The sequence below is a fragment of the Stegodyphus dumicola genome, chromosome 9, assembly GCF_044657685.1.
Source record: "Stegodyphus dumicola isolate Sdum_Otavi_A_Nest chromosome 9, ASM4465768v1".
NCBI lineage: Eukaryota > Metazoa > Arthropoda > Arachnida > Araneae > Eresidae > Stegodyphus > Stegodyphus dumicola.
The window spans coordinates 133,251,647-133,276,447 of NC_140776.1; the positions used below are offsets into that span (position 1 = coordinate 133,251,647).

General features: G+C 32.2%; 1 protein-coding gene across 2 annotated transcripts in view; it reads right to left on the bottom strand.

The window, feature by feature from the left end:
• Window positions 1-226: 226 nt before the first annotated feature.
• LOC118191632 (adhesion G protein-coupled receptor B3-like) overlaps window positions 227-24,801 on the bottom strand; it is a 140,783-nt gene continuing 116,208 nt past the window's right edge. Inside the window, exons 18-22 of one of the 2 annotated variants that reach the window (XM_035362459.2) lie at window positions 19,996-20,106; window positions 13,348-13,392; window positions 8,197-8,253; window positions 3,749-3,791; window positions 227-331 (exon numbers count right to left, since the gene is read on the bottom strand). In XM_035362459.2, coding sequence (XP_035218350.2) covers window positions 315-331; window positions 3,749-3,791; window positions 8,197-8,253; window positions 13,348-13,392; window positions 19,996-20,106 — 273 coding nt within the window. In that variant the 3' untranslated portion in view covers window positions 227-314. The remainder of the gene's footprint in view (window positions 332-3,748; window positions 3,792-8,196; window positions 8,254-13,347; window positions 13,393-19,995; window positions 20,107-24,801) is intronic. The other variant, XM_085824135.1, reaches the window with a different exon arrangement.

Genomic DNA, 24,801 nt, shown 5'->3' on the forward strand with positions numbered 1-24,801 from the left:
AATTTTACCTAATTGTCATTACCTAATTAAGTTTCTTTGTAATGGAAAAATATGTTAAATTATTCTGAAATCAAATATGAATGATATTACGAGACTCGTACGTTACTTAACAACTTCTAGCTATTCGTATACTTCGTTAAAAACACGGCAAAACTCTTGATTATAAAAACTGATTCTTCAAGAAAATATGTTTTAATTGCTTATTTATAGTAAAAACCATTCTAGCTTTATCTGAAAAAGTGTTTATTGGTACATTTCTTGTAATTCCAATTCACGGAAAAACCTTAATACCAGAAGAAGACTTGGTGCTGACTTCATTCATCAGCCTCACCTGAAAATTCAAAATTAAAGACATGTTATTGAGGTTACGTTATTTAAAGCAAAATAAAATTAAAATGCATAGTAAAAACACCTATTTGTAAAGTTTACAGTCAAAGTAAAAGAACTGGTTATACCAGAGGTTTTCAATCTTTTGACGTGTATCATCTAAACAAAAATTGAAAAACTTTAGTACCACCACAACATTTTACAATGATTATATTTCAATTTCTCAATAGAAATATTAAAAATATATATTTCGTCATTTGCACAACCTATTGGCTATTTGTATTAAATATGCTCACATGAAAATATTAGATTAAAAATTGGTTATCATTTTAATCATCAATATTTAAGCTATAAAACTTTAATTTTAAATTTAGCATGAAAATTTGGCCTATTTAAGAGAAAACAGTTTTTTACGTCACGTCTTGTTCACACAAATAGGTTCTGCAAAAGGGCAATAAAAATTTAAAAGCTTTATTTGAAATGACTTTAAGTTCTTTTTTTCTGTTCAGCCAAAAGTTAACAAGTGTGTTATTTTTGAAGTCTTTAGTTAGATTTCGATCATAGGAAATTTCTGTCAACTGTTCTTTTACATATTCCTTAGACTATTACATATTCCTTACACTTCATAAACAAAAAACTGCTTTCAGCATCTAAGGACATGGCTATCTATCCTTAGAAGGGATCCTCACCTGAAAACGCCGACATCTTGTCTGAACGACCCTGTTCAGAAAGCTGCCGAAATCATACTAGGGAGAAGAGAAACACCAGACTTATGGCTATTCTCTATCCCGGATGCTCTTCGGACGAGACCTTCGTCTGACTTGTGACCTCCTGTTTGGTCGCTCTTCGGATGCTATTTCATCGCCTGAGGAATACATCCAAGATGTCTAGGCCCGATTTGAAGTGATACACCTTTCTGCATGACAGCGAGTCAACTTGGCAACGGAGAAGGTGAAAACCAGATACGGCACGAGAGCTACTGGACATAGATTCAACGAAGAAGACAAGTTGTGGTTGTGGAACCCGATTCGAAGAAAAGGACTCAGTCCTAAATTAGAGTTACATTGAGATGGTCCTTATACAGTCCTGAACAGAGTGAACGATGACGTGCTTCGGATCCGTAAGTCATCAAACTCTAAACCTAAAGTTGTTCATTGCGATAGGTTAACTCATCCCTATGGCCATAGTACGTAGTGTAAATAATTGTAAATAGTGTAAGACCATGGTTCTTTTTGTTTCTAATTGTTTATTTGATTTGACTTGTATTTAGTATTTGATTTGTTTAATTATTGCATTTATTGTTCATGTTGCTTGATATTGTAAAGGCCCACCAGCGGCCGAGCGGTAAAGTCGCTGAACACTGGTAGTTCGGTCCGAGGTTCGAATCCCGCGAACGGGCTGGCTGCATGGGCGTTTTCGTGGTTTTCCCCATGTGTAACGTGTATACGAGCCAGTTTCCCTTAGAAAGTCCTCCACGAAGGCATCCCTCCTCTTAGGCAGATAGCCCTCGAGGCTTTGCCATAATCACACACACACACACACGCTTGATATTGTAATGTAATGTTTATTATTGCATTTATGTCTTAGTTGTAAGTTTGGCTTCCTGTCCAGGGATTGTACTGCCCAGGACGTGCAGTCCTTGGAAAGGGGGCAGTGTTATGGATTTGGTATTTAAATAGCTAATGTTAGTAGAATTATAAATAAAATTGTTTTATATCCCATGTAGTGCAGCGCGTGACGAATATTAAAAGAAAGCTAAGCCGGAAAATTAAAAATACAGGAGCACGTGCATTTAACATTTAGTAAATAAATATCTCTTTTTGATTTCGAGAAATTGCTAGAATAATATCGCGCGTGATTTTTAAGAGCTTGTAAAAAGGAGGAAAACCTCTCAATTCAGTTAGTTATTTGTTGTTTTAAGAATTTGTGTAGAAAACTGCTCTTGTTGACTGTAACGAATTCGCGGATTAGCTTCTCTAGCTGTTTTGAATTAAGTTCTGTTGAAAGTTTGAGTAGTTAAAAGATAACTACTATGAAATATTGTAATACTTTACGAATATCTGAGGAAATTTAAGAATTTTGTTTTATTTGTTGTGATAATAACAAATTTTGTTCATTTTTCATCGGACTTGAGCATTCAATTCATAACGAAGCCGTACGCGCGCAACATGATATATATACACATTCCTTAAAGTTTAGCTCTTTACTTGACCATTGCTCTTCGCACAATGCTGCTCTGTTTCCATATATTTATAAGGCTCTGTAGTTTGTTAATTATATATTATTTGTTGTTGCTAGATAATTATTTGATCTATTAAATGTTTATTATTGTAAATTATAGTATAATTTGAATGCATAAGTTTAACTATAAATTTTTTACTAAACTGTCACTTAAAATGTTCTTTGTAGCTATGCTGTATCAAGTTACTGTGAATGAGTGGGCGGTATAGAATTTTACTACCTACAAAGTGCGCGGTAGGTATAAAAATGTTGACTACGCCTGGTTTAGATGGTATTACAGTTCTATTGACGGTATTACATATGTTCTTCACTATTTACTCTACAGCACTTGGGACAACATCTATTATTTTGACCTACAAAATATCAGTATCACGAACAGGTGCAGAAAACATGCGGTCCTTGATTACACTCATGAAGGCTATCAACAAGCCAACCATTCAAACCTTTTGCTTAAGCTTGTCAGTTCTTGAAAATATCACCAATGCCATAAATTTCTTAAAACTTTTCGAACCGACTAAAGATGCTCTTAAAATCTATAAGACTTCTGCGAGGCCCACCAGTGCCAAAGCAGTAAAAGCGTTAAATACTGATGGTTCGACCAAGGATTAAATCCTCGCAAACCGGCTGGCTGAATTAGCGTTTCGGTAGCTTACCCTACGGTGTAGCATAGATATGAGTCAATTACCTTAACACTATCCATGCAGATACTCTTCCCTTTGAGCGAAATAGCCCTCGTGAGCTTTGCAATAGTTAGAATAACTTACTTTCCGCGGTTATTTTATGTAAGCGTTTTGTAATTAGAGAAACACTTTATGCTTTCTCTGGTACCTAACCGATATAATTTTACCTATTTTATGATTTTACGAACATTTGCACATTCAGTTAACGAAACCCGTTTCTAATACTAATTCTCTAAAGAATGCATAAGAGTGTAAAACTCTTTAAAGAATCCGCTAGATTAATTTAATAATCTAAAATGAGATGTAAGTTAATTTTTTTTTAATTTAAGAGGAATATAGAAACTAAATTTTAACAGAGTCGAATAGGATTAAACGTGCGAGAAAAGCTCCGCAGATGTAAGTTTTTACATTTAATAGCAAGAATCAGATATTCTTTTTACTAACCTTTACCATATCATTTAAAATGACACAAATGAATAAATAAACAATGTCATACGTACAGAATGACTCTTTGCATCTGTAAGTAAGAGGTCCCATGCATTTCTGTAAAAAAAGAACAAACATTGGTGCAGTTAAACATGTTTTAAGAAATTCAATGTAATTTTTTACAACTAACGTTTTAAAAATCCTACAGCTTAGATCTCAGCTTAGTTCTTACGACTTTTTATTTAGCTCACTCTGTAGAGACATTAGGTAATTTTGGAAGCAGGCAAGATGAAAAATATGCAACGCCTTCACCGGGAATCAAACCGCGGGCCTCTCAATTACGCGCTGAGCGTCCAAACCACTACACCACGAATTCTCGCTAATACCGGGCGGGGAAATACCTTATATACTCCCCCTTTTAAGGAGAGTGAGGTTTTTAGGGTCCCCAATGGCCAAATCCTGGGAGAGGAGAATCATCATTCAACACCCTTTTAGTTCGGTAGCCTCTGTAGAGACATTAGGTATTTTTGGAAAATATGCAATGCCTTCACTGGGAGTCGAACCCCGGAACTCTCAATTACGCGCTGAGCGTGCTGACCACTACACCACGAAGGCATGCCAAGAGGCGGAAGGAATACCTTATAACGTTGTAGCCTTAGATTTTGCTTCTGACATTAGTGTCCAAATCAAGACTTGTTATTCGAAGTATATATTTTACTATGAACCTTTCAAAGCATTTTCAATTCTTTTTTTACTTATTTAATGATTCCTACTTATTTAATGTTCATATTCAAGGCGCGGAAAGTACCTTATAACTCTTAATGTTTTTCGTCATGGTAAAAAATTTGTGATCGGTGAATTATTTCCTGAAAAGTTATCAAAGTGAGATTTTGCACATACATTGTTTGTAGATGATAATACAATTGGAGTGATGTGTCCAAAATTCGAATTAAATTATTTAACTAATGTTGAAAAGAGTTTTATGCACTTTTTCATATAACTTACCAACTAAACGGAAAAAAATAAGTCAAATATATGTGAGTTTTGACTTCATTTATGATTTCTGGCGAATTTTCGAAAATCGCCCAATTTTTACTTATTGTTTGCTGCATATTAATTTCAACTATCGGAATCTAATCATGCGTTTTCATTAAAGTTTTAAATTTTCACAGATTATAAAAAAACTTTCGCCCTTTTTTAAAACAAATATGATAAAAAATGACATATGCATAATGTATATTCATCTATATCTATCAATATTGTATCTGCATTACCTGTATAATCTCATAGCTTCGCATAGAAATATATAGCTTGGCAACATAGCATGCATTTTGCTGCGTACTATAATTGTGTGTATACAATAGTATAGATTTTTTTTTTAATGTGTAAGTATAATTGTGTTTATATAATTGTGCACAATTGTGTTATATACCGTAGTATAGTGTTTTATTCTGCGTTTTAATACGTTAGTATAACTGTGTTTGCATAATTGTACACCATAACTGTGTTGTATATAGTAGTATAGTGTCTTATTTCGTTTGTACAATTGTGTGCAGTATAAATTCTAATATCTAATGCTTTACAAGCATAGTGTATCTGTTTTTACATTGTGTATCAATTCTGTAAGCATTATGTATATAAAAAGCGCTGCATATCTTTCAAATTAAATAAGTATAGTGTACCTGATATAACGTATTGCATAATGTATTCTCCAGAGTAAAGTTTCATCTGTAATTACTATATCATCTAATAACAAAATTTAATATTCTACAGTGTGCCTGCATGCTTTATGTATGTTTATTTGCGCATTTTACATGTGATATGTGATCTAAATGTGTCTAAATGATCTAAATGTGTCTTTAGTGTAAGTGTATACTATATATTAGCTTAAATATGTTTCATTATAAGTATGTGTTTTACTTGTATAAGTGTGTGCAAACTAGTATCTAATTTCTATTTTTATATAATGTGCTTACATGTTTTATATGTGTTATATATGTGCTTTTATATGTGTTTTACAAGTGTTTTGTATGTATCTTTATATGTGCAATTGTATGTACTTGTATGTGTATGTATATGCTGTAATTAGTGTCTAACAGTGTCTAAAAACCAATATGTAACAAATCATCCGCCTATCGATCAAAACTAATGTATTCCTAAGACGCCTCTGTATGGCCATGTACAATTACGTAAAATTCTTCAATAAACTCCCAAGGTGGCCTCATGAGGCTCCTGGGAGTTGCTGCCACTAGATAGGGGAGGGCGCGGGACATATGCCTGTTTACCTCTGTTAAACATCAGGCGTCCCCGTCCTCCGTCACCTGTCACCTGTACGTAAGTACAGAATAAAAGACTCTTTTCCTCCAAAAAATTATAAAACTGCTTTAAAATGAATTCTGAAGAGAATTTTTCGTGGCGTCTGTATGAACTTATGTACGTACGTATCTTGCATAACTCAAAAACGAGTAGCCTCAGAATGTTGAAATTTTGTATATAGGACTACTATAACTTGTAGATCTGCATCTCGTATTTTGGTTGCAATCGGCCGCGCCAAACGTATATAAATATATTTATATATATATACACTCTGTTACCCGGCTCAGTGATCTCAGTTTCTTTACTCTTGTATGTTTGTGAATTGTATATTGTTTGCTTTAAAAATGATTGAATTATGTTGTTCTTATCTACCGGTTAAGGGTTTTATGCCTTTAGTAAATCTGTATGCAATATTTTTAGAATTATCAACAATTTCAATGTTTTTAGAATTATCAACTAGTTGTTTAAGTGCCGCTAAGCCTAATAATGTTTTTGATGGCGGCTGTTGCTTGTTTACATTTGAAACAGCAGAGTAGTGGATTTGTTGCCAAAATAGAGAAACGTAGCTTCGCAGCAACAAAGATAACGCCTTCATTTATTGTTGCGAATTAAACCATGCTTAACCCTTTCTGGACAGTTTTCGGGAAAATAAGTGTTTAAGATTTACTTTGTAATTTTTAATAGAGATATTTTGAGTTTTTATGTATTTTTGTCTTGTCGCGAAGCGAGAACGGAATTAATTGAATTACAAATATTCAATCGTCTGTGAAAAACTGTTTCTTTTTTGTTTGGTTTGCTTAATTTCTTTTATACATCGTTCTAGCTTTATTATAGTATTTGAATAGAACATGTGGCAACGATTCGATAATTCTTTAAATGATATAAATTTTGTGCATTCTGAGTTATAATATGAACGAAATATAAAACTGCTAAGTGAACCTAGCGCCAGAGTGTCACTATGGTAAACAAATAGGGTGAATTTTAAAGAATGCGTTTATTCTATTGTGGTTTATGCGCTGTCGGCGAAGTAGATTTAATTCAATCCAATAAGTTTAAACGAAATGCCAGAAAAAATGCGTATAATTTAATACTCCGTAAAAGGAAGTCATGTGGTGTACAAATCAGATTTTTTCTTTCTAGAGCAACCTTTTGACTAATACGAACCATCTAAACAAAAAGTGAAAAAGTGATTATTTTTCAATTTCTCAATAGAAATATTTAAAAAAAAAATGGATTTTGCCATTTGCACAACCTGTTGGCTATTTGTATTAAATATGCATAGAAAAAATATTGGTTTAAAAATTAGTTAACATTTTAATTATTAAACTTAAGTTATAATACTTTAAATCTAAAATTTATTGTGAAATTTGGGCATGTTTAAGAGAGAACAATTTCTTTATGTTTGGTCATATTTCACTTATCTTTTACCATAAATTAGGATCTACTTTTAATTTTGTTGTGTATTTTTTTTCAAATGTAACATGGAAGAAAATCCTTGTTCACAGAAATAGGTTGTGCCAAAAGGTAATAATAAAATTTAATAGCTTTATTTATTTGAAATGCCTTTAAATTCTTCTTTTTCGGTTTAACCTAAAGTTAACACGTGTAATTTTTGAAATCTTCAAATGACTGATGATTTTTGAAATCATCAGAGTTCTGTCACAGAAAAATTCTATCAATTGTTCTTTTTTTCACGAGAATTTTTAATTTAATAGTTAAAAATACTTTGTTTCTTTTCGTACCACCTATTTTTCTCTTGTGCACCACCAGTGGTACGCGTACCACCGGTTGAGAATCGCTGTTCTAGAGTAATGAATTGAATAAGTGTCAGATCTCTTCGTTTGCAATATAAAACGTTTATAGATTTCTTTTTAAAATCTTACACGAATTGAGGTATACATTTACTTGAGTAAATTACACGAATAAACCAGTGGAAACTTGAAACCGCAGTTCACCTTAAATTATCCTTAACTGGAAATTGACATGAAAGAACAGCTTATTACAAATAATCACATTATATTTAATTAGTTATCTCAACATAGGTACATAATGTTTTAATTGAATAATATATAATATACAGTACAAATTAACAAGTGTCCTTAAAATTAGATATATTTATAGAGATATAGCATTAAAGCATATCCGAACTGAATAACTGAACTAAGTTACAATTCCAAATTCAAATCGACTAGATAAATATACTTACACGAAAATCAGCAATGCTGTCAGAATTCTCGTTGTCTTCTTGTTCGACAAATTCTTTCTAAAATATTTGAAAAATATGTAAATTTTACTGAATTAGATAGAGATCATCAGTGTTTTAAAAAATATGCATCGATTTTACATTTCAGAATTTTGTACGTTTGCCATAAAAAGATAAGTAATACCTATAAACGTTTCGGCCAAGAAGCGGCCCCATAGATATACTGTGAAGGGACCTTTCTTTTCTTTTCTGTTCGTGTATGGCAAGACTCATTGCTTTTTATATCTCAGGTAATATTTGTTTAGACACCAAGGCTTTTACCTCTAATCAGACTATCGTTATAAGCTAATCAGACTCGGTATGTTTGGTTTAGAACTTGTTTAGTTAAAATTATTAATCTTCTATAATAATATTAAAACATAATACTTCGAATGTCAGTCTACACATTTTATTCAGATTTTTAGACGTAAAATTAAGGTGCGGCTTAACTTCCAAGCCAAAAATTTTAACAATTTATTTCTGCCGAGTTCCTACTCTTCAGCTATCGGGTCTTAAATAATTAAAGGTTTAAAAATAAAAAAATGATTTTATAATGTGAGATATTCTCAATAACTGTTATAAAATAGTTTAATTTTTTTATTTTTCGAATTTTCTAATTTAAAATTTTACTGAGGTTTAAAATTGAAGTAATGTGGTACGTATTTACAGTAATGTAATAGCAAAATTGTGTGCTTTAAATATTGAAAATAGGAGCAAAATAAGTCATAATTTCTAAGAGCTGAATATTACAGACCAAGTTTTAGAATCTGCACAATGAGGCATTTCGTACAAGATTAATAAACAGATAAAAGTTTAATTTGCATCTACAGTGGTGGCCAAAAATTTTTATGTTTTTGAACTTTGTATGCTTATAGAAAATGTTACGTTTTGCAAAATGTAAACTTGTATATATCATTTTAAAGGCAATTTATTACTGAATTCAATACAAAACACTAAATTCAATTATTTGCAATACAAAAAAAGTTATATGTTCTTTAATATAAATAAAAAACACAGTTATGAAGTGGTTTGTAATGTCTAGTGTTCCTGGCCAATCACTGTTCTTGTTCTGAGACCCAATCAAATGTTAGTAACTGCCAGTAGAAGCTGACATCATGTTTACACGTGAAACAATTCATTATTTTGCTTTGTTCTGTAGAAGGAGGACCTGTTTCTAATACACTGCAATTACAAGTAGAAATTTTTGTTAAAATTTTTAATATTTAGTCAAGAAACAATGACATCAAATAAAAGAGTAGATTGGATACCTAGAAAGAGATGTAATATTATTGTGCTACGAGAAAGTGGTCTTTCCTATGCTGAAATTGTAAGACAGGTGGCTGGTTTAGTGACTACATCTGGAGCCCGAAAGTCTTTTTTTATGATATTAGGATACAAATTCAATAAAAAACAAAAAGGAAAAGGCCGAAAAAGGTGCATCACATCTATTGATGATAGAAGAATATAAAGACTATGTCTCCAAGATAGAAAAATGTCATCAGCGGCCATCAGAAGTGATCTGAATGATGCTGATGTTTCTGTCAGTTCAAGAACAATCAGGAGAAGATTAACAGATGTTGGACTGAGAGGTAGAATTCCACGAAAAACGCCTTATCTTAATTTTCAGCAACGAAAAAAAAAAAAGGCTACAGTGGGCAAAAGGAACACATTAATTGGACAGATGATCAGTGGTCACAAGTTATATGGAGTGATGAAACTAAGATATCGTTATTCGGTAGTGATGGGCTAAAATATGTAAGACGTAGAATAGGAGAAGAGCTACATCCTGACTGCATTCAAGCAACTGTGAAGAACCCAGTTAGTGTTATGATTTGGTCATGCATGTCAGCAGATGGTATTGGTCGCCTTCATGTCATCGATGGGACACTGAATGCCAGAAAAAACATTGACACTATTCTAGAACCAAAACGTCTACCTTCCATCAGAGATCTCTTTCCCAAAATTGCTTCGTTTATTTTTCAGCAGTATTCTGCTCCTTGCCACGCGGCCAAAATATCGAAAGAGTGGTTTCGTACAAAGAACATTAAATTTTTGTTATGGCCAGGAAACAGTCCTGATCTCAATCCTTTCGAAAATTTGTAGCACCGTTTGAAAACTCTTGTCCGAATGAGGCGCCCATCAAATAAAAGGGAACTAATTGAGGCTATAATTATTTCCTGGCATCATGTAATAACGAAAGAAGAGCTTAAAACTCTTGTCAGCTCAATGAAACGTCGATGTGAAGTTGTAATCAAAAATAAAGGGTACCCTACTAAGTACTGATAACTCACTGCAATCATCACTATCTAATGTATATCGATAACTATTATCGTTTAACTTTCTTTGTATTGCAAATAATTGAATTTTGTGTTTTGTATTGAATTAAATAATAAATTCTCTTTAAAATGATATATACAAGTTTGCATTTTGTGAAACGTAACGTTTTCTATAAACATACAAAGTTCCAAAATTGTCCACAATTTTGGTCACCACTGTAAAACAGGGTGACAACCGGCCATTGCTGCCATGTCTGATAATCTTACCACTTATTAGCTTATTTACATATTTAATTAATTTACACTCTTCTGGATGTTGAAAAAACTAGCATTTAAAGTAGAGCAAAAATAATAAGACAAACTGGAAAAATCTAATAACATTAATTTTTTTTGCATCTATATAATGCAATAAAAAGCCTCAAAGCAATTTATTGCAACTGTTATAGTAAGAACTGTCACTCTTTAAGCATAGATATTGATGAAATAAAAATAAATTCAAGTATTTCATACGAATCACAAAAATAATAGTTTTGTTGTCCAGCTCTTTTCATAAATTAATATATATATAAATTTCATAAACAACATTAAATTTTTTACATCTAATTTTGATGCAATAAAAAGCCGAAAAGCAATTTATTACAAATTTCAAGCATTTTATAGAAATTACACAAATAATAGTTTTCATAAATTAATCAAGCGACTTTAACTCGACTGCAATTTTGAAATAAATAGCTTAATTTCTTTTTTGGTCTAGCTGTGTCATTAGCGGTTAAAGCCGCTGAAAACTGTTAGTATGGTCCGAAGCCCGAGTCCTGGCAAACGGGCCGGATGCAGGGGCGTTTTCGTGGTTTTACGCATGTGAAACGTGAACACGATCCAGTTGCCCTTAGAAAGTCCTCCCCGGGGCATCCCTCCCTTTCCATGCAGAGCCTAATGTCGTAAGGCAATATAAAATAAAATAGATCTTACTCTATAAACAGTCATGATACTTAGATAATATATTTGTATAGTTTGTTTTATTTATTATAATATGAGTTACTTCTCATGTTCAATCATTGATGCACGTAAAACATTGTAAGTAATGTGAATTTAAATAACAACCGAAAACTTAAATTTAAGAGTATTAAATTTAAGAGTATAATTTAAGAGTAACTTAAGACAGTTGGCAACCATATTTGCCGTGTTAAAACTATTCTATTGCTATGAAGACGCACTAGTGACCGTGAGTTTGACTTTGATTGGAATTGTCTTAGAGGTCGAGAAGTACGGAACCAGGTTGTTAAGTATTAAGTATAAATTTTGTTTCATAAATGATTTGAATCATTATTGTTTGTCCATCTTGCAAGGAGAGAAAGATAATTACGTTAAATTGTCAACTTTTGTAACTTGAAGCTAAAATGCTAACAAATTTTTAAAATTTGATTTGATGTGTAAAAGGTTCACTCTAATTTTCTACAAAATAATAATTATAAAAATATAAAAATAAATAAAAACACAGTTTAAAAAATCTTTTTATAAAATTTATTATATCATTTATATATTGTAATGTTTCACGTTGTGTTGCTTTTATATTGTTCGGAATTTTAGATTACATATATATTTTTCATAACTTTCCTCTTGCATAATTAAATTTATTAAATTTTATTTATTAAAATAAGTAAAATTTTTCTCTTGCATAGCATAATGCAAAAGAAAATTTGATTTTAATTTTTTAGGCCTTGAAGCTTTCAGTTTGGTTTATAAGGTATTTTCTTCCTCTATTCCGCATGCCTTCGTAGTGTAACTCGAAGTACGCTCGAACAGTGTTCGGGAGGTCCGGAGTTGAAATTCCGGCGAGGGCACTATACACGCTCCAGCATCGCTATAACCTCGCTATATAATATTTAAACCATCGCTATATAATATTTACACGCTCCAGCATCGATATAACCTATTGACTCTACAGGTTATATTTTCTTTTTCTCTTCGAAAAATAGTAATATAATAAATCTTCTTGTGCTATGCCATTTCAAATTTAATTCCTGTTATATAATTCCTTGTGCACCATTGATGACTTATGTTACTTACGTAACAATACAAGTAAAAGTCTCGGCAAATAATATTTTTTAAATTCGTAATAAAAATTTTAATTAACCAATGAAACAAAGCCATAATTTTTTATCCATAATCTTTAGTCTTCTTTCCGGAGAAATGATAATTTAAACTTCTATTAATGTAATCAATGGGGGCTGTGTTTTAGGCTACACCAAGATTGCTATTTGTATATTTATTATATTATATTCTGAACCATAGTTTTGTTACCCATAACTTTAGTTTTCTTTCCTGAAAAAGAATAATGTGGACTTTTATTTGGTTCGTCAATGTAGCTGTGTTTTAAGCTATGTCTGGACTCTTATTTGTATACTGATTGTACTTCTGTATTCTAAACTATAATTTTGTTATCCATATTCTTTTGTCTATTTTTCGAAAAAAGGACAATTTAGACTTTTATTTGTGCAATCATTTGTGGTTGTGTTATAAGCAGCATCTAGACTGTTATTTGTTTATTAAATAAACTAATTCTTATGTTATTTTGTTAAAAAGTACAAAAATAACCAGTTAGTCTTTCCACAGAAACCGGGGAATACTTGTCTTAAAATGGATCAGTATTTGGACACTGAATGATATTTGCCAAAACTAAAATATTCAGTTATGTCTCTGTAGTTTTCACATATTTTTCTACAAGGCTGAATATTTCATAAATTTAATGAAACAAGCATATTCCTAATTAAATTTCAAAAGAGAAAATTACGGCAAAGAAATTATTCCATTGCAGAAGTAAAATCTAGTGTCTGCTTACCAATTCTTTGTTGATCTTCGATAAGATGACATGGTAACAAGATAACTGGGAAAATATATAAGAAAAATTATTATGTCAGCTTAATTAATATTGAGAAAGTTACTTTCAGATTATGGCAGTGAAGAATTGGTACGACATTCAGAATACATTTGAATTCACATATGAAAGAAAATAACATCACAACATTTTTAATAGCATCCTTGAACAAATGCAAATCAGAAAGTAAGGAACTGTGAAGTTAGAAACGTCTGCATGCTATTTCTTTTTTAACACAGTATTACTTAAACGTAATTATCAAGCTTAAAGGTTGCGTGGATTACATTCTTATCATCCACGCAACATTTAAGCTTGATAATTACGTCTTGCTAAACAAACGTCATGAAATCTTTTCATTAAGCGTTCAAGTTAAAAGGTTATATTTAATAAAAAGCTGAGTGATTTTGAATTAATAAGCGTATTTTTAAATAATCTTAATAAATTCTAATATAAATCGTATTTTTAAATCTTTTTAAATAATCTAAATAATCTATTTACCTTTTATAAATATTCTGATTTATATAATTTGTACTAATTAATAATATCCCTTATAGATACAGTTTATACCAACTTTAAAAATAATGAATATTACTGGAGACATATTTGGCTATTAGGAAAGAAGTATCTTAAAATATCTGGAAAATAGATTGCATCTTGGCCGGTAATGAGAGACTGGTTTTAATTATAATCATACATTGATCACAGCATCACGAAAACACAAAAAAAATTGCTTAGAGTTCATCTAATTGGCAATTTTGATAAACATATATGTTATTAATATACACTAAAATCGCGATAAGTTATCATTCAAGGATGAAAAAATTTTACAACCTCAGCAGAGTGTAAAATTCAAAAGGAAAGATGACTCTCAAATAGTATTCATTAAGCATTAAAGTAAATAATATGTAAATTTTTAAATTATCATAATCTTCATATCATCTGCATAACAAATATAAATAATTAATTAGGAATGGGATGTAATGATAACTTTACAGTTTTTTAAACTTCACTTAATATTTCATCTCTCTATTTTGCATACGTATTATCACGAACAGTGCTTCTCCAATTCAGTCTGAATGAAAGACCTTTCACAATGATGAACAATTTCTTAAGATTTTTAATATTGTATCTTCTACGTCTATATTATGGAATCAATGTAACATAATTACGGGTTGCTTTTATGGTTTTAAACATATTTCCACTGCAAATATGGGGAAAACATTTCATTATCTTCACTTTCATTGCTCTCATTTTAATCCGTTTTCTTGCAAAAATCCCCTACTTTTACGATCCTATAATGACTATTACGGTATCATTACCGGTGCTTCTGTAATATAATGAAATACAGAATTACTAATCTTGGCCTAAGTTAGACGTTTTCTTATTTCTACAAGGAAATTTTCAGGCGTTTTTCTGTTACACAGTTAAGCTTCACAAACCAAACATTTTGGGAAAACTAAGTATTTTTTTTTAAAAAATCAATAATTTTTTAATCCTCTTTGTAAAAATAGAAATATTAATGATTTTTCTAATGTACTTCATTTGATTAAGTTTTTACATACACTTTCACTTGATAATGGTCTTATAATTAATGGTCATCTATGCAGGAGTCAAAATGAATTTAAAAAAAAATTATAGATGGAAATCTGTAGATAGACAAATTTCAAAACTGTTATATAAATTTGCAGATAATCATCTCGAGATTAAATTATCTAAAATGAAGACGTAAAATTTTCTGTTGAACTATTACTTAGGAAAGATGAAAATGCTGTTAAGTATGTAATTCTGAAGGATTCACTAATAAGAGTATTTATCACTTAAATCACCAATTCTTTGATAATAGGAATTCCCGTGCAATAAATGCAGATAAAACTTTAAATAATGCACAGCACGGTGAAAATTTTATGATGGATATGAACCGTTTTCTGGAATGAAGATAAATATAAAGCATAAAATGTAAACTTTTCAACACTAGTTAAAAACTTTACTTCCATCTCCAAAACAAGTCCAGAATTGCTTATCTTTTAACCCAGAGATTTAATTGGATTATTTTGGAAAGCCCCTATTGTTTTATTCGGAGCTTTGATGATTCTCAGCTTTAATCTTTATTTAGTTACTACTAGATTAATAGATTAAAGTTATTTAAAACTGGAGAATCTCTTGGAAAAGTAAGTAAAAATCTAAACTTAGAATATATAAATCCCAAAAATTTTGAATTTCTTTAAACCCCATCGTTTTCATATGCATTTATTTTTAAAATAAACACTATTGTTTTCAATGTGAATAAATGGAACAGAACTCGAACAATTAATAATAAGTACAGACAGTCCTATAATTTCATTAGTTTCTAAAGACACGGCGTTAAAATCAACAAATACGTAAAAGTTATGGTTTGATTAACAGCAAATTCCACCTGAATGTAGTAAATGTATTTATGCGTGAAGGAAGACAAGCATTATGTACTAAAAAGAAAGCAATATTTAATTTTTGAAAATTACTTAATGGCTTTACATTTGGGTCATTATCAATTGACTTTTAAAGGATAGCTAGAGCTTCATTGTATTACAGGCAGATGCACTTTTGCGATTCCGATTCAATAGCAATAATCTCAAAGATGAAATTAGGCACTCTGTTATGGAGATAGGTAGGAAAACACTTTTAAGAGACCGCTTGTAAGTCATGTACTGCCTATAGCTACATTCGTGAGCTTTAGGCTAGGCTGTGAAGTTAAAAGCCCTATTTGCCATTCTGTTTTTACGTTCTGGAACACTAGGGTTACTTTCTAACACCTATCTGGGATTCAAATAATCTCATTTAGCCAAGTTACTTCATCATTGGATTAGCAAAAATTAGCAAGGAAACAAGCAGAAATATGCGTTAATTTTAAGTTTATTCTACTTCACCACTTTTGACAGTTGAATTAATATTATACAGCATAAAAATACCAGTCACTTGGATCTGACAGAAAACAAAAGCTTCTCTAAACTTATTTCAGTTACAAATAATATTTTATTCTAACACAGGCTATAAGATTCACTTAAGATCGCGACAGTGATTCCGATTGCGAACTTACTAAACCCAAACCATTTGCGCTTTTTTGTCTAATTCGAGGTAACAATGATTGGCCAAGAGAGAGAACATCTTCGAAACGTATCGTTTGCGTGAATACCAAAATTTCTACATACAACTATGCGCAAATCTTTTATCTTTATAGTAAAACAGCTTGCCATTCAAATTTGCGTAAGTTCTAGAAAGAACGAACATCGTGGCAAAATGAGCTAATATGAAAGATGTAAATTAAGTAATTATTTGATAGTTAAACTCAAATATAACTTCATAGTTTGATGCAAAAGTGAAACTCCCGGTGATGTGCCTACATGATCACGTACTACGGCGAAAGTAACTTGGATTCATGCTTAATAAAGATGCAGAAGGATGCTGTTCCGTCATGAATATTACTTTGTTCCTTTATTTTGTTGATAAATTTATTTTAATCACTTTTAATAAGCCGTTATTAAAGGCAGAAGAGACTAAGGGAATATGTGACAGCTTAATGTAACTTGGAATCCAATCCATACATATTAAAATTATTTAGGAAAGAAATTAATCGTGCAAAGAAGCCTGCTAACTGTCTCAGTTTTAATGTTGCGATGCCAATAAATTTTATTGGATTAGAGTTAGTTTATAAAAATAATTTCGATGTATTATTGGATGTGGAAGAAACAACAGATTCATTACAAGAGTTAACGTGATATTCGTAAACTTTCAGGACTAGCTCCAAAGGTTTAAACATAGAACCTTCATAATCAGCTGCAGAGGTGGAAATAACGAATGAAAAGCCTGTGCTCAAGCGATAGCAATGACAACAAAGAAGTCAAGGTAGTGGCGCAATCTATTGATGAAAAACGGACACACACATAAAAGAACTTCTTTAAAAGCTGAGGATAAAAATGGAATGGAATTGGGATCATTAACTATAGCTAAAATTTTTTTAATGAGTGTGGTACACTTCCAAAATATCTAATTCGCCAAGGAAAGATGTTTATTGAATAATTTTAGCTGCTGTAAAATGGGATTTTTTGACCAATAATTTTAGGCAATAGAGGATTTATATTATTTCCTTTTTCTTCTTTGTGCCCTATGTTGCTGAGCACGAAATGTTTAGGCTTTCTTAGTTTGACCATTTTAAATTAAAGCACATTGTCAAGGAGTCCTGTATATATCCCAGAAGTTCACATTCAGAATAGGGTCTTTAAGTAACGAACTTCGAATTTTATTGACAGACTGAAAAATGACCCGAAGTTTGAATACCTGTAAAATGCGTACAATTTTATAGCTAATCGATGGAAATAAAGGAATGACAACAGAAATCTCATAATCTTCTAAAACAAATATCTCACTTAAATATCTATTGTATTTAAGAATTTAAGACGAAAAAACTTATTGCATACATGAATGAAAATATTCCCATGTAAATTACAATTAAACTGGCATCTAGCTCACTGAGACAAAGTAGACTAAGTTTATATTTATAAAACTGAGCCGAAGTAAAATCTTAGCATTAGGTTTTTTTTTTTTTTTTTTTTTTTTTTTTTTTTTTAAAGAAAAAGAAATCCTCGTGCACCACAAAGTATCACACGAGACTTACAAATCGTAAGTAAAAAAGGCAGAATAGTAAGTAATATCATCAGTTTTCAACAATACAATGAAATCATAACAAGGAAAAAAAACACAAGTAAATACAAAAGTATAGAAATGTATAAAGAAATCATTAACAGTGTTTAAAATAAATGTCAACAAAATCATTGAAAGTTCGGTAGGCCGAAGTCGAGGATACAAAATCATAACATTTCGGCGGCCAATGAATTCCAATGAATTTCAATCTACATTTCAAAAGATTTCTTGCTTTATCAAGCAGTGGGCAATCAAAAAGGTGGAAAACACTTTTCTGAACGCTAAGACTGCAATTACACAAATTGGAAGATGTCAGCTTAAATCGTTCAAGATAAACATTAAACTTACCATGTCCAGACAAAAATTGCGTAACTTTAAAATTGAGCAACAAGTCCTTACTTTTCAGTCTTTCAAAAATAGTTAGGAAGAATGTATTTGTAACAGATCCCTTATCAGAAGAGATATAATCACAGTTCCACCGCTCAATCATTTTAGCTTTGAATGTTTTTTTTAAATAAGATTTTGGAATATTTACATCAACGTTAATATCATTTTTAGTTGCATTCTTAGCAAGCCAATCAGCTCTCTCGTTTCAATAATTACCCGAATGACCACGGACAAATGTAAAAAACACTGAAATACCCCTCTTCTCCAGATCTCCGAGAGACTGCTGTATATTGTCAATAATATCATTACATAAAGAGGTATTTTTAAGAGATTCCAGGGAAGAGAGTGAATCCGTACAGATTAAGTAGCTGGAACCACTTCCATTCTGGCTAATTATCCACTTGATTGCAAAATTAATACACAGAAGCTCAGAAATATATACAGTACATTCATTTCTAATGCGAAATTGGTGACACTCAATTTCAATATCATCTTCAAAAATAACAATTCAATAAATAAGCAAAACCAACTTTATCATCAATCCTACTACCATCCGTATACAGCACAAATGAGAATGAATTTACATCAGTGTCCGTACTATCCAGAATCTGTACTGGTTGTCTTACAGAAGGATGTGGTAGAACAGACAAGGGCAATAAACGATCAAAGTGAGAATTGGAGTAATTTGCAAGACTAATCTTGTAATCTATAAAGGTCAGAATAAACAAATTCAGTGGTGGAAATCCGGCAAGAGAGAAAACAGCATTGTAACTAATAGTTCGGTAATCGCTTATAACTCGCAGCAAAATTCGTCTTTGAACTCGAAGCAGGCGTTTAGAGTTAATTTTCTTTTTTAGAGACAATCCCCAAGCTCTACATCCATATGAAATAAGGGGTACAATGCCTTGTTTATAAATAATTGCGCTAACATTCGATTTAACACCAAAATTATTACAAGCAATTCGATTCAGCCCATTAGGGTTGGAGCTTAAATTTTATACATAATACTTCATATTTCTCTAAAAAATGTATTTTACTGTATCAAAATACTCAACATGAAGAACTTATTTTCTGTTATAAAGGCATATTATCTATTTAGCAATATTTTTTTTTTGTCATGTCCATATTACATGAAAAAATGGTTGCCAGATCCTAATCCACAGAGAAACTGGATTTCTATTCCCCTCCCCCAATTTTGAAGGAGAGCACACGAGGCTGGTCCGGGTGTCTCCCCCTCTCTCCACCAAAGCACACGAGAGGATTTTCGGCTGGCCGCATATTTAGAGTGCCGCCATGCTTCACGGTCACTAAACGTTTACAAACATCCATGTCTATATCCGGGATTCGAGCCCGGGCCCTTCGATACCGCAATACCACTATACCGTCTAGGCGACTAAGATTTGTTTAATTGACATATTTGATGATTTAAATTATTTTATTTCCTTGTTTTTTAATGCATTTTTAATACTCATTTTTGAGTACGGTATTTGAGAATTAAGTAGAAATATTATTGATAATTTCTGTATCTAAAAATATCGATAAAGTACTTACAGCAGCACTTCCAGGAACTGAACAAACAGCTGTTGTCAGTTCACTGAAATTGGTAATTTTACTTCCAAGGTCACAGTCTTTGTTCACTTTCTCTACAACAACTTTTTGAACCTAAAAACAACAATACAGATGAGCATAATGAACAATGCCAAATAAAAGTGCTGTTTCGCGCCATAAATTTGGGAACTAATTAAAGACTAGATTAAATTACTTAATTTATAAGCTTTCTAAGTGGTGAAATAATTTCGAATTTAAATCTTAAACATCTAATGGCAGTAGGTATAAAGTGGAGATTTTGCGCCATGAGGCGCTTGAAGGCAAAGCCTCCTGAGGCGCTCACAGACGACGGATGTGCTAGGCGCACAGGGAGGGGAGGAACTTTACGGAGGAGCATGTGCGTGTTGCTACGTCAAAAAGTACGGAAGCCTTGCATCTTGTTCGTGACGTCAGCTGCATGTTTCATCCTGTCTGTATTGTAATCCGGTTTCATGTTCACGCTTATCTATTAACGCGAATCCGCAACGTGATTGCAACATGCTAGAATTTTCTAGTGCATTCTTTTTAGTTCAGCAACGACCGATAGAGGGCAGTGTCTTACCCATAGCGTTTTCTGATTGGTTCTCGTGGATCCTGACCAAGGCCTATATACAGAAGCACTGGACAAGTTTTTCATCATTTCTGCTCGTGCTGTATCCTTAGCTCATGCTTTCGCTCTTCCTGTTCGAACCAAGAGGATTGTGCTTCGAGGCAGTCACTCTTACCATACTCACTATGATTGGAAAATTTGACGATCAGTTAATACTGTACTATTTTAAGGATTTTCACGACAAAGAAAAAAAAAACAGATTCTATCTTTACGGAATTGTGCGCTTACCCTTTCCAGCCTTTAATCCTGAACATTTACGGACGGCAATACGTTCCAGCTCGACTTCGCTGAGCCTTCGGGGATGATGATAAACTCACCTACAGTTTTTCAGGGACGTCGGTCGCCGCCCAGCCCTGGACTCCTGCGCTGCAGCAAATTAAAACTGAAGTTGAGACACTCACCCACGATAAATAAAATTATTTTTTGCTCAACAAATACCCTGACGGAGAAGCCGAGATCTCCGCGCACAGAGACGTTGAAAGCGCTTTAGACCATTAGTGCAGCACTCCCACACTGAGTTACGGTCCGACGCGAGAGATGCATTTTACGAAGGAGAATTATATGACTCACATTATGAGTCTAGAACGCGGATTGCTTCTAGTGATGAAACCCCCTACGAATGTAGTCTGGAAACACAGTATCCCAACCCAACCCGAAGTGAAACTACTCAAATTAGTCTGACGTTCAGAAAAATTTTACTACCGCAAGTGAAGCGTTCGTGTAATGAAATTGACTTTAATTATTACGATGGTATAATTAATTCCGTAACTCCAAAACTATTTATGAATAAAAAGATTCTTCCGCGCAGGAAAGCACATTTAGAAGATGGGTTACGTCAGGTTGATTGGCTGAGTCGGCATGCAAATTCACGTTTATCATAAAAAATGATTCGCTGTGCTTCAGATGACGAAACTTTGCTGAAGCTTGATTTCTTTGCCAAAGAATATGTTTCATCTTCGGTGGGGATATTTTTGTGACTGTATACTGTGTTTCTCAGGTTTGACTCCTGTTCACGTGCGGAAATATGTAGCTGATGAGAATGATGTGTTACATCCTACCAGAGATGGAGTTTTGCTGTCTCCACTAGTATGGAAAGAATTCGGCGATTATACAAATTCATTTGCTTTCTTTGATAGCTCTGACAGTGTTTCGATTGTAAAGAAACATGTGTGTGTTTCGAAACAAAATGTCAACGATGAAATAATTATATCACTACAAAGATTGTTTCAAAGAAAAAATTTTAGACTGGAATTCGTAACGGAAAAATGTTCTGTTGAGGAAGGAACACTTACTTGACTCAAAATATAGCGAAATATGTGTCCTCATAAGAGAAACTCCCCTTATTTCTAAAACTCTTAACTATTTCGTGACAAAGTAGTTGGTTAGTGATATACATTTTATACGTTAATATGCTGATGATCCTGACTGTCCAAATGGATTTCATGAACTGTAAGTGTATTGAAAAATGTATTTCTAACAAAAGTACAGAACTTTTGTATTTTTTGGTTGCCAAATAAGTTATAAAAATGAGGTAGGACACGAAGGCTTACTAATTGTCGCAGATGACTTTTTTGATGTTATTAACGTAAATGATGTACTGACTAACGTTCAAAGTTTGTATGTAGGTGAAGAAATAGATTTGTTTTAAGATTTTTTGAATAGTACTTTTTGAAGAGAAATAAATATCAGCCTATTAAATATTTATATTTTCGTTTGCGTCAAGAAATCTTTTATACAAAGACTCTTTTTTTTTAATCCTACTCAGGTTTTGTAATGATATATTATAAGATTTTATATTCCATCGAAAATTCTTCAAAAGTTAACTGCTCCTTAATGAGTAGGATTTTCTAAGCTGTTACACCAGATCAACTTTGGCAACGTGTGGAAGTGGCTTGGTCTGCTGTACTCCAAGAACACATCCAAAGTCTCTTTGACTCAATACGAAGGCGTGTGGCAGCGGTGATCTCCAACAATGGCGGCTACTCTGGCTTCTGATTCTGAAAGGAACCACATTTCACAGAAGTCTATAAATTCAATCAGTTGATACTTGGTCAACATGTTATGTACTAAATAAATTTTGTTGTGATATCTCTTGTCTTTCTTGGTGTTGCAATTTCGGTGGCCAGCAGTGTATTATGCTATTTGGATGACATAATAATTCCGGCTAAATCTTGGGAAGAAATGATGGAAAACCTTAGAAAAGTGTTTGATAGATTGAGAGAAGCAAACCTGACATTGAAACTGACAAAATTTCGAATTTGGAAACGATGAAGTTGAGTATTTGGTATTTCTAATAAAATCGAATGGACCAAGAAAAGTACGAGCCATACTAAACTAACCAATGAACATGAAGTTAAACAATTTTTAGGTCTTACAAGTTTTTTAAAGATTTGTTCCGAAATATGAAGAGAAAGCTGAGCTGTTAACGAAACTGAGGAGAAAGGATGAAACATTTCATTGGAACGAAGATCAGCAAGAAGCATTCACTACTTTAAAAGTCCATTTACCTAATAAACTAGTACTAGCGTTATATAATCCGGAAGCAGAGACTGAAGTGCACACAGACGCGAGCAGCAAAGGGCTGGCAGGAATGCTGTTGCAAAAAGGTGAAGATAAAAATTGGCCTTTAGTTTATTGTGTAAGTAAAGGAACAACAGAAACAAATAATTATTAATATTAATTGGAATCTTATTTACGGTAATTACAGACTGCCAAGCTTTAGTTTATTTAAACGCGAAGAAAACTTCAAATCCTCAGATAGCAAGGTGGAGTAATCTGATCCAGGAATACAATCTTGAAATAAAGCACAGACAAGGTAAAAAAAGGAGGCACGTAGATGCACTGAGCCGATCGCAAGTTGATCAGCCAGAAGAAACTTTAAATAAATGATAATTGAAAACAACTTGGAAGTTTATTTAACGCTAACGATAGATGAAAAAATTCTTATGATTTAACATTCCAGAATTACGCAAATTAATGGACACTTTAAAGAAAAACATAAATGATAGAGCGAATGCAGAGAAATGTGTAACTGAAAATTACGTCTTGAAGGATAATCGATTGCTTCGTAAAGATCAGAAAAAGTGGAAATTTTTATATGTCATACTTAAGTCTATGAGAAAAGGTATTGTAGTAAAATTTCACGATCTTTTGGGACATTTTTAGCAGATAGAACTGTTGCCAAAATCAAGGAGTCATTCATTCCTTTCAAACGTTAAAGGAATGAAACGATATGTTATGCGTCACATTTCGATGTGTTTCGAATGCCTAGTAAACAAAGTGCCTAGTGGTAAGAAAGAAGGAGTACTGAATCCAATTAAACCTGGTAGAAGATCTTTTGAAATTATACATATAGATCATTTAGGACCATTCGTAAAAAGTTAAAGAAGAAATACAGAATTATTTGTAATAATTGATAATTTTACAAGATTTACACTTTTATATCCTAAGTTATTCTTTTCTTACCTGTTATACATTTTCAATACCTCTTTAATTGTTCTGCGTTATTTTAGGTCGAAAAATAACTGTTCTTATAATTAAATTTTTAGCTTAAACATGCTGATCTATAACTAGATCACTCGGCGTTAGTGGTAACTAATACTGCTTTTCCTTTTCATTTTTTCCAAAATGTACAGGCGTAAAGTGTTTCACACCCCGATTAAGCATTAGAAATATATGTTTTTTAAGGAGACTGAGTCAGATATAATTGCTTTACGGCCTGAGGTGGACAATTAAATTGATGAAAAGTGGTTTGATGATGGTGAAATGATCACTCCATCGGTAAAAACATAACGGAGTAATGTTAGGGTCAAAACATAACTGATTTTGCACCTAACATTACTGAGCAACTGTCATCTACATCTAGCGTCAGTAACGAAAATGAAAGTTAAAAACAGTTAGTTCGAAATTATTTAAAAAATGCAGCCAAAAGCATATTGGACAAAAAATACCCCCAATTATGCTTTTAACAAAAAAGGGGATAATTTGTCTGATGAAAATAGTGAGAGTATTTCAAATATTTTAGAAAATATGTGATCCACTTAAAATTAATTCCAAATAAATTTTTAACTTCGAAATTTTAAGAATGTGTAATAAATGAAACAGAAAGGTATGCGAAATTGTGGTAAAAGAACCATGAGTTTTCATTTATAATTGATGAG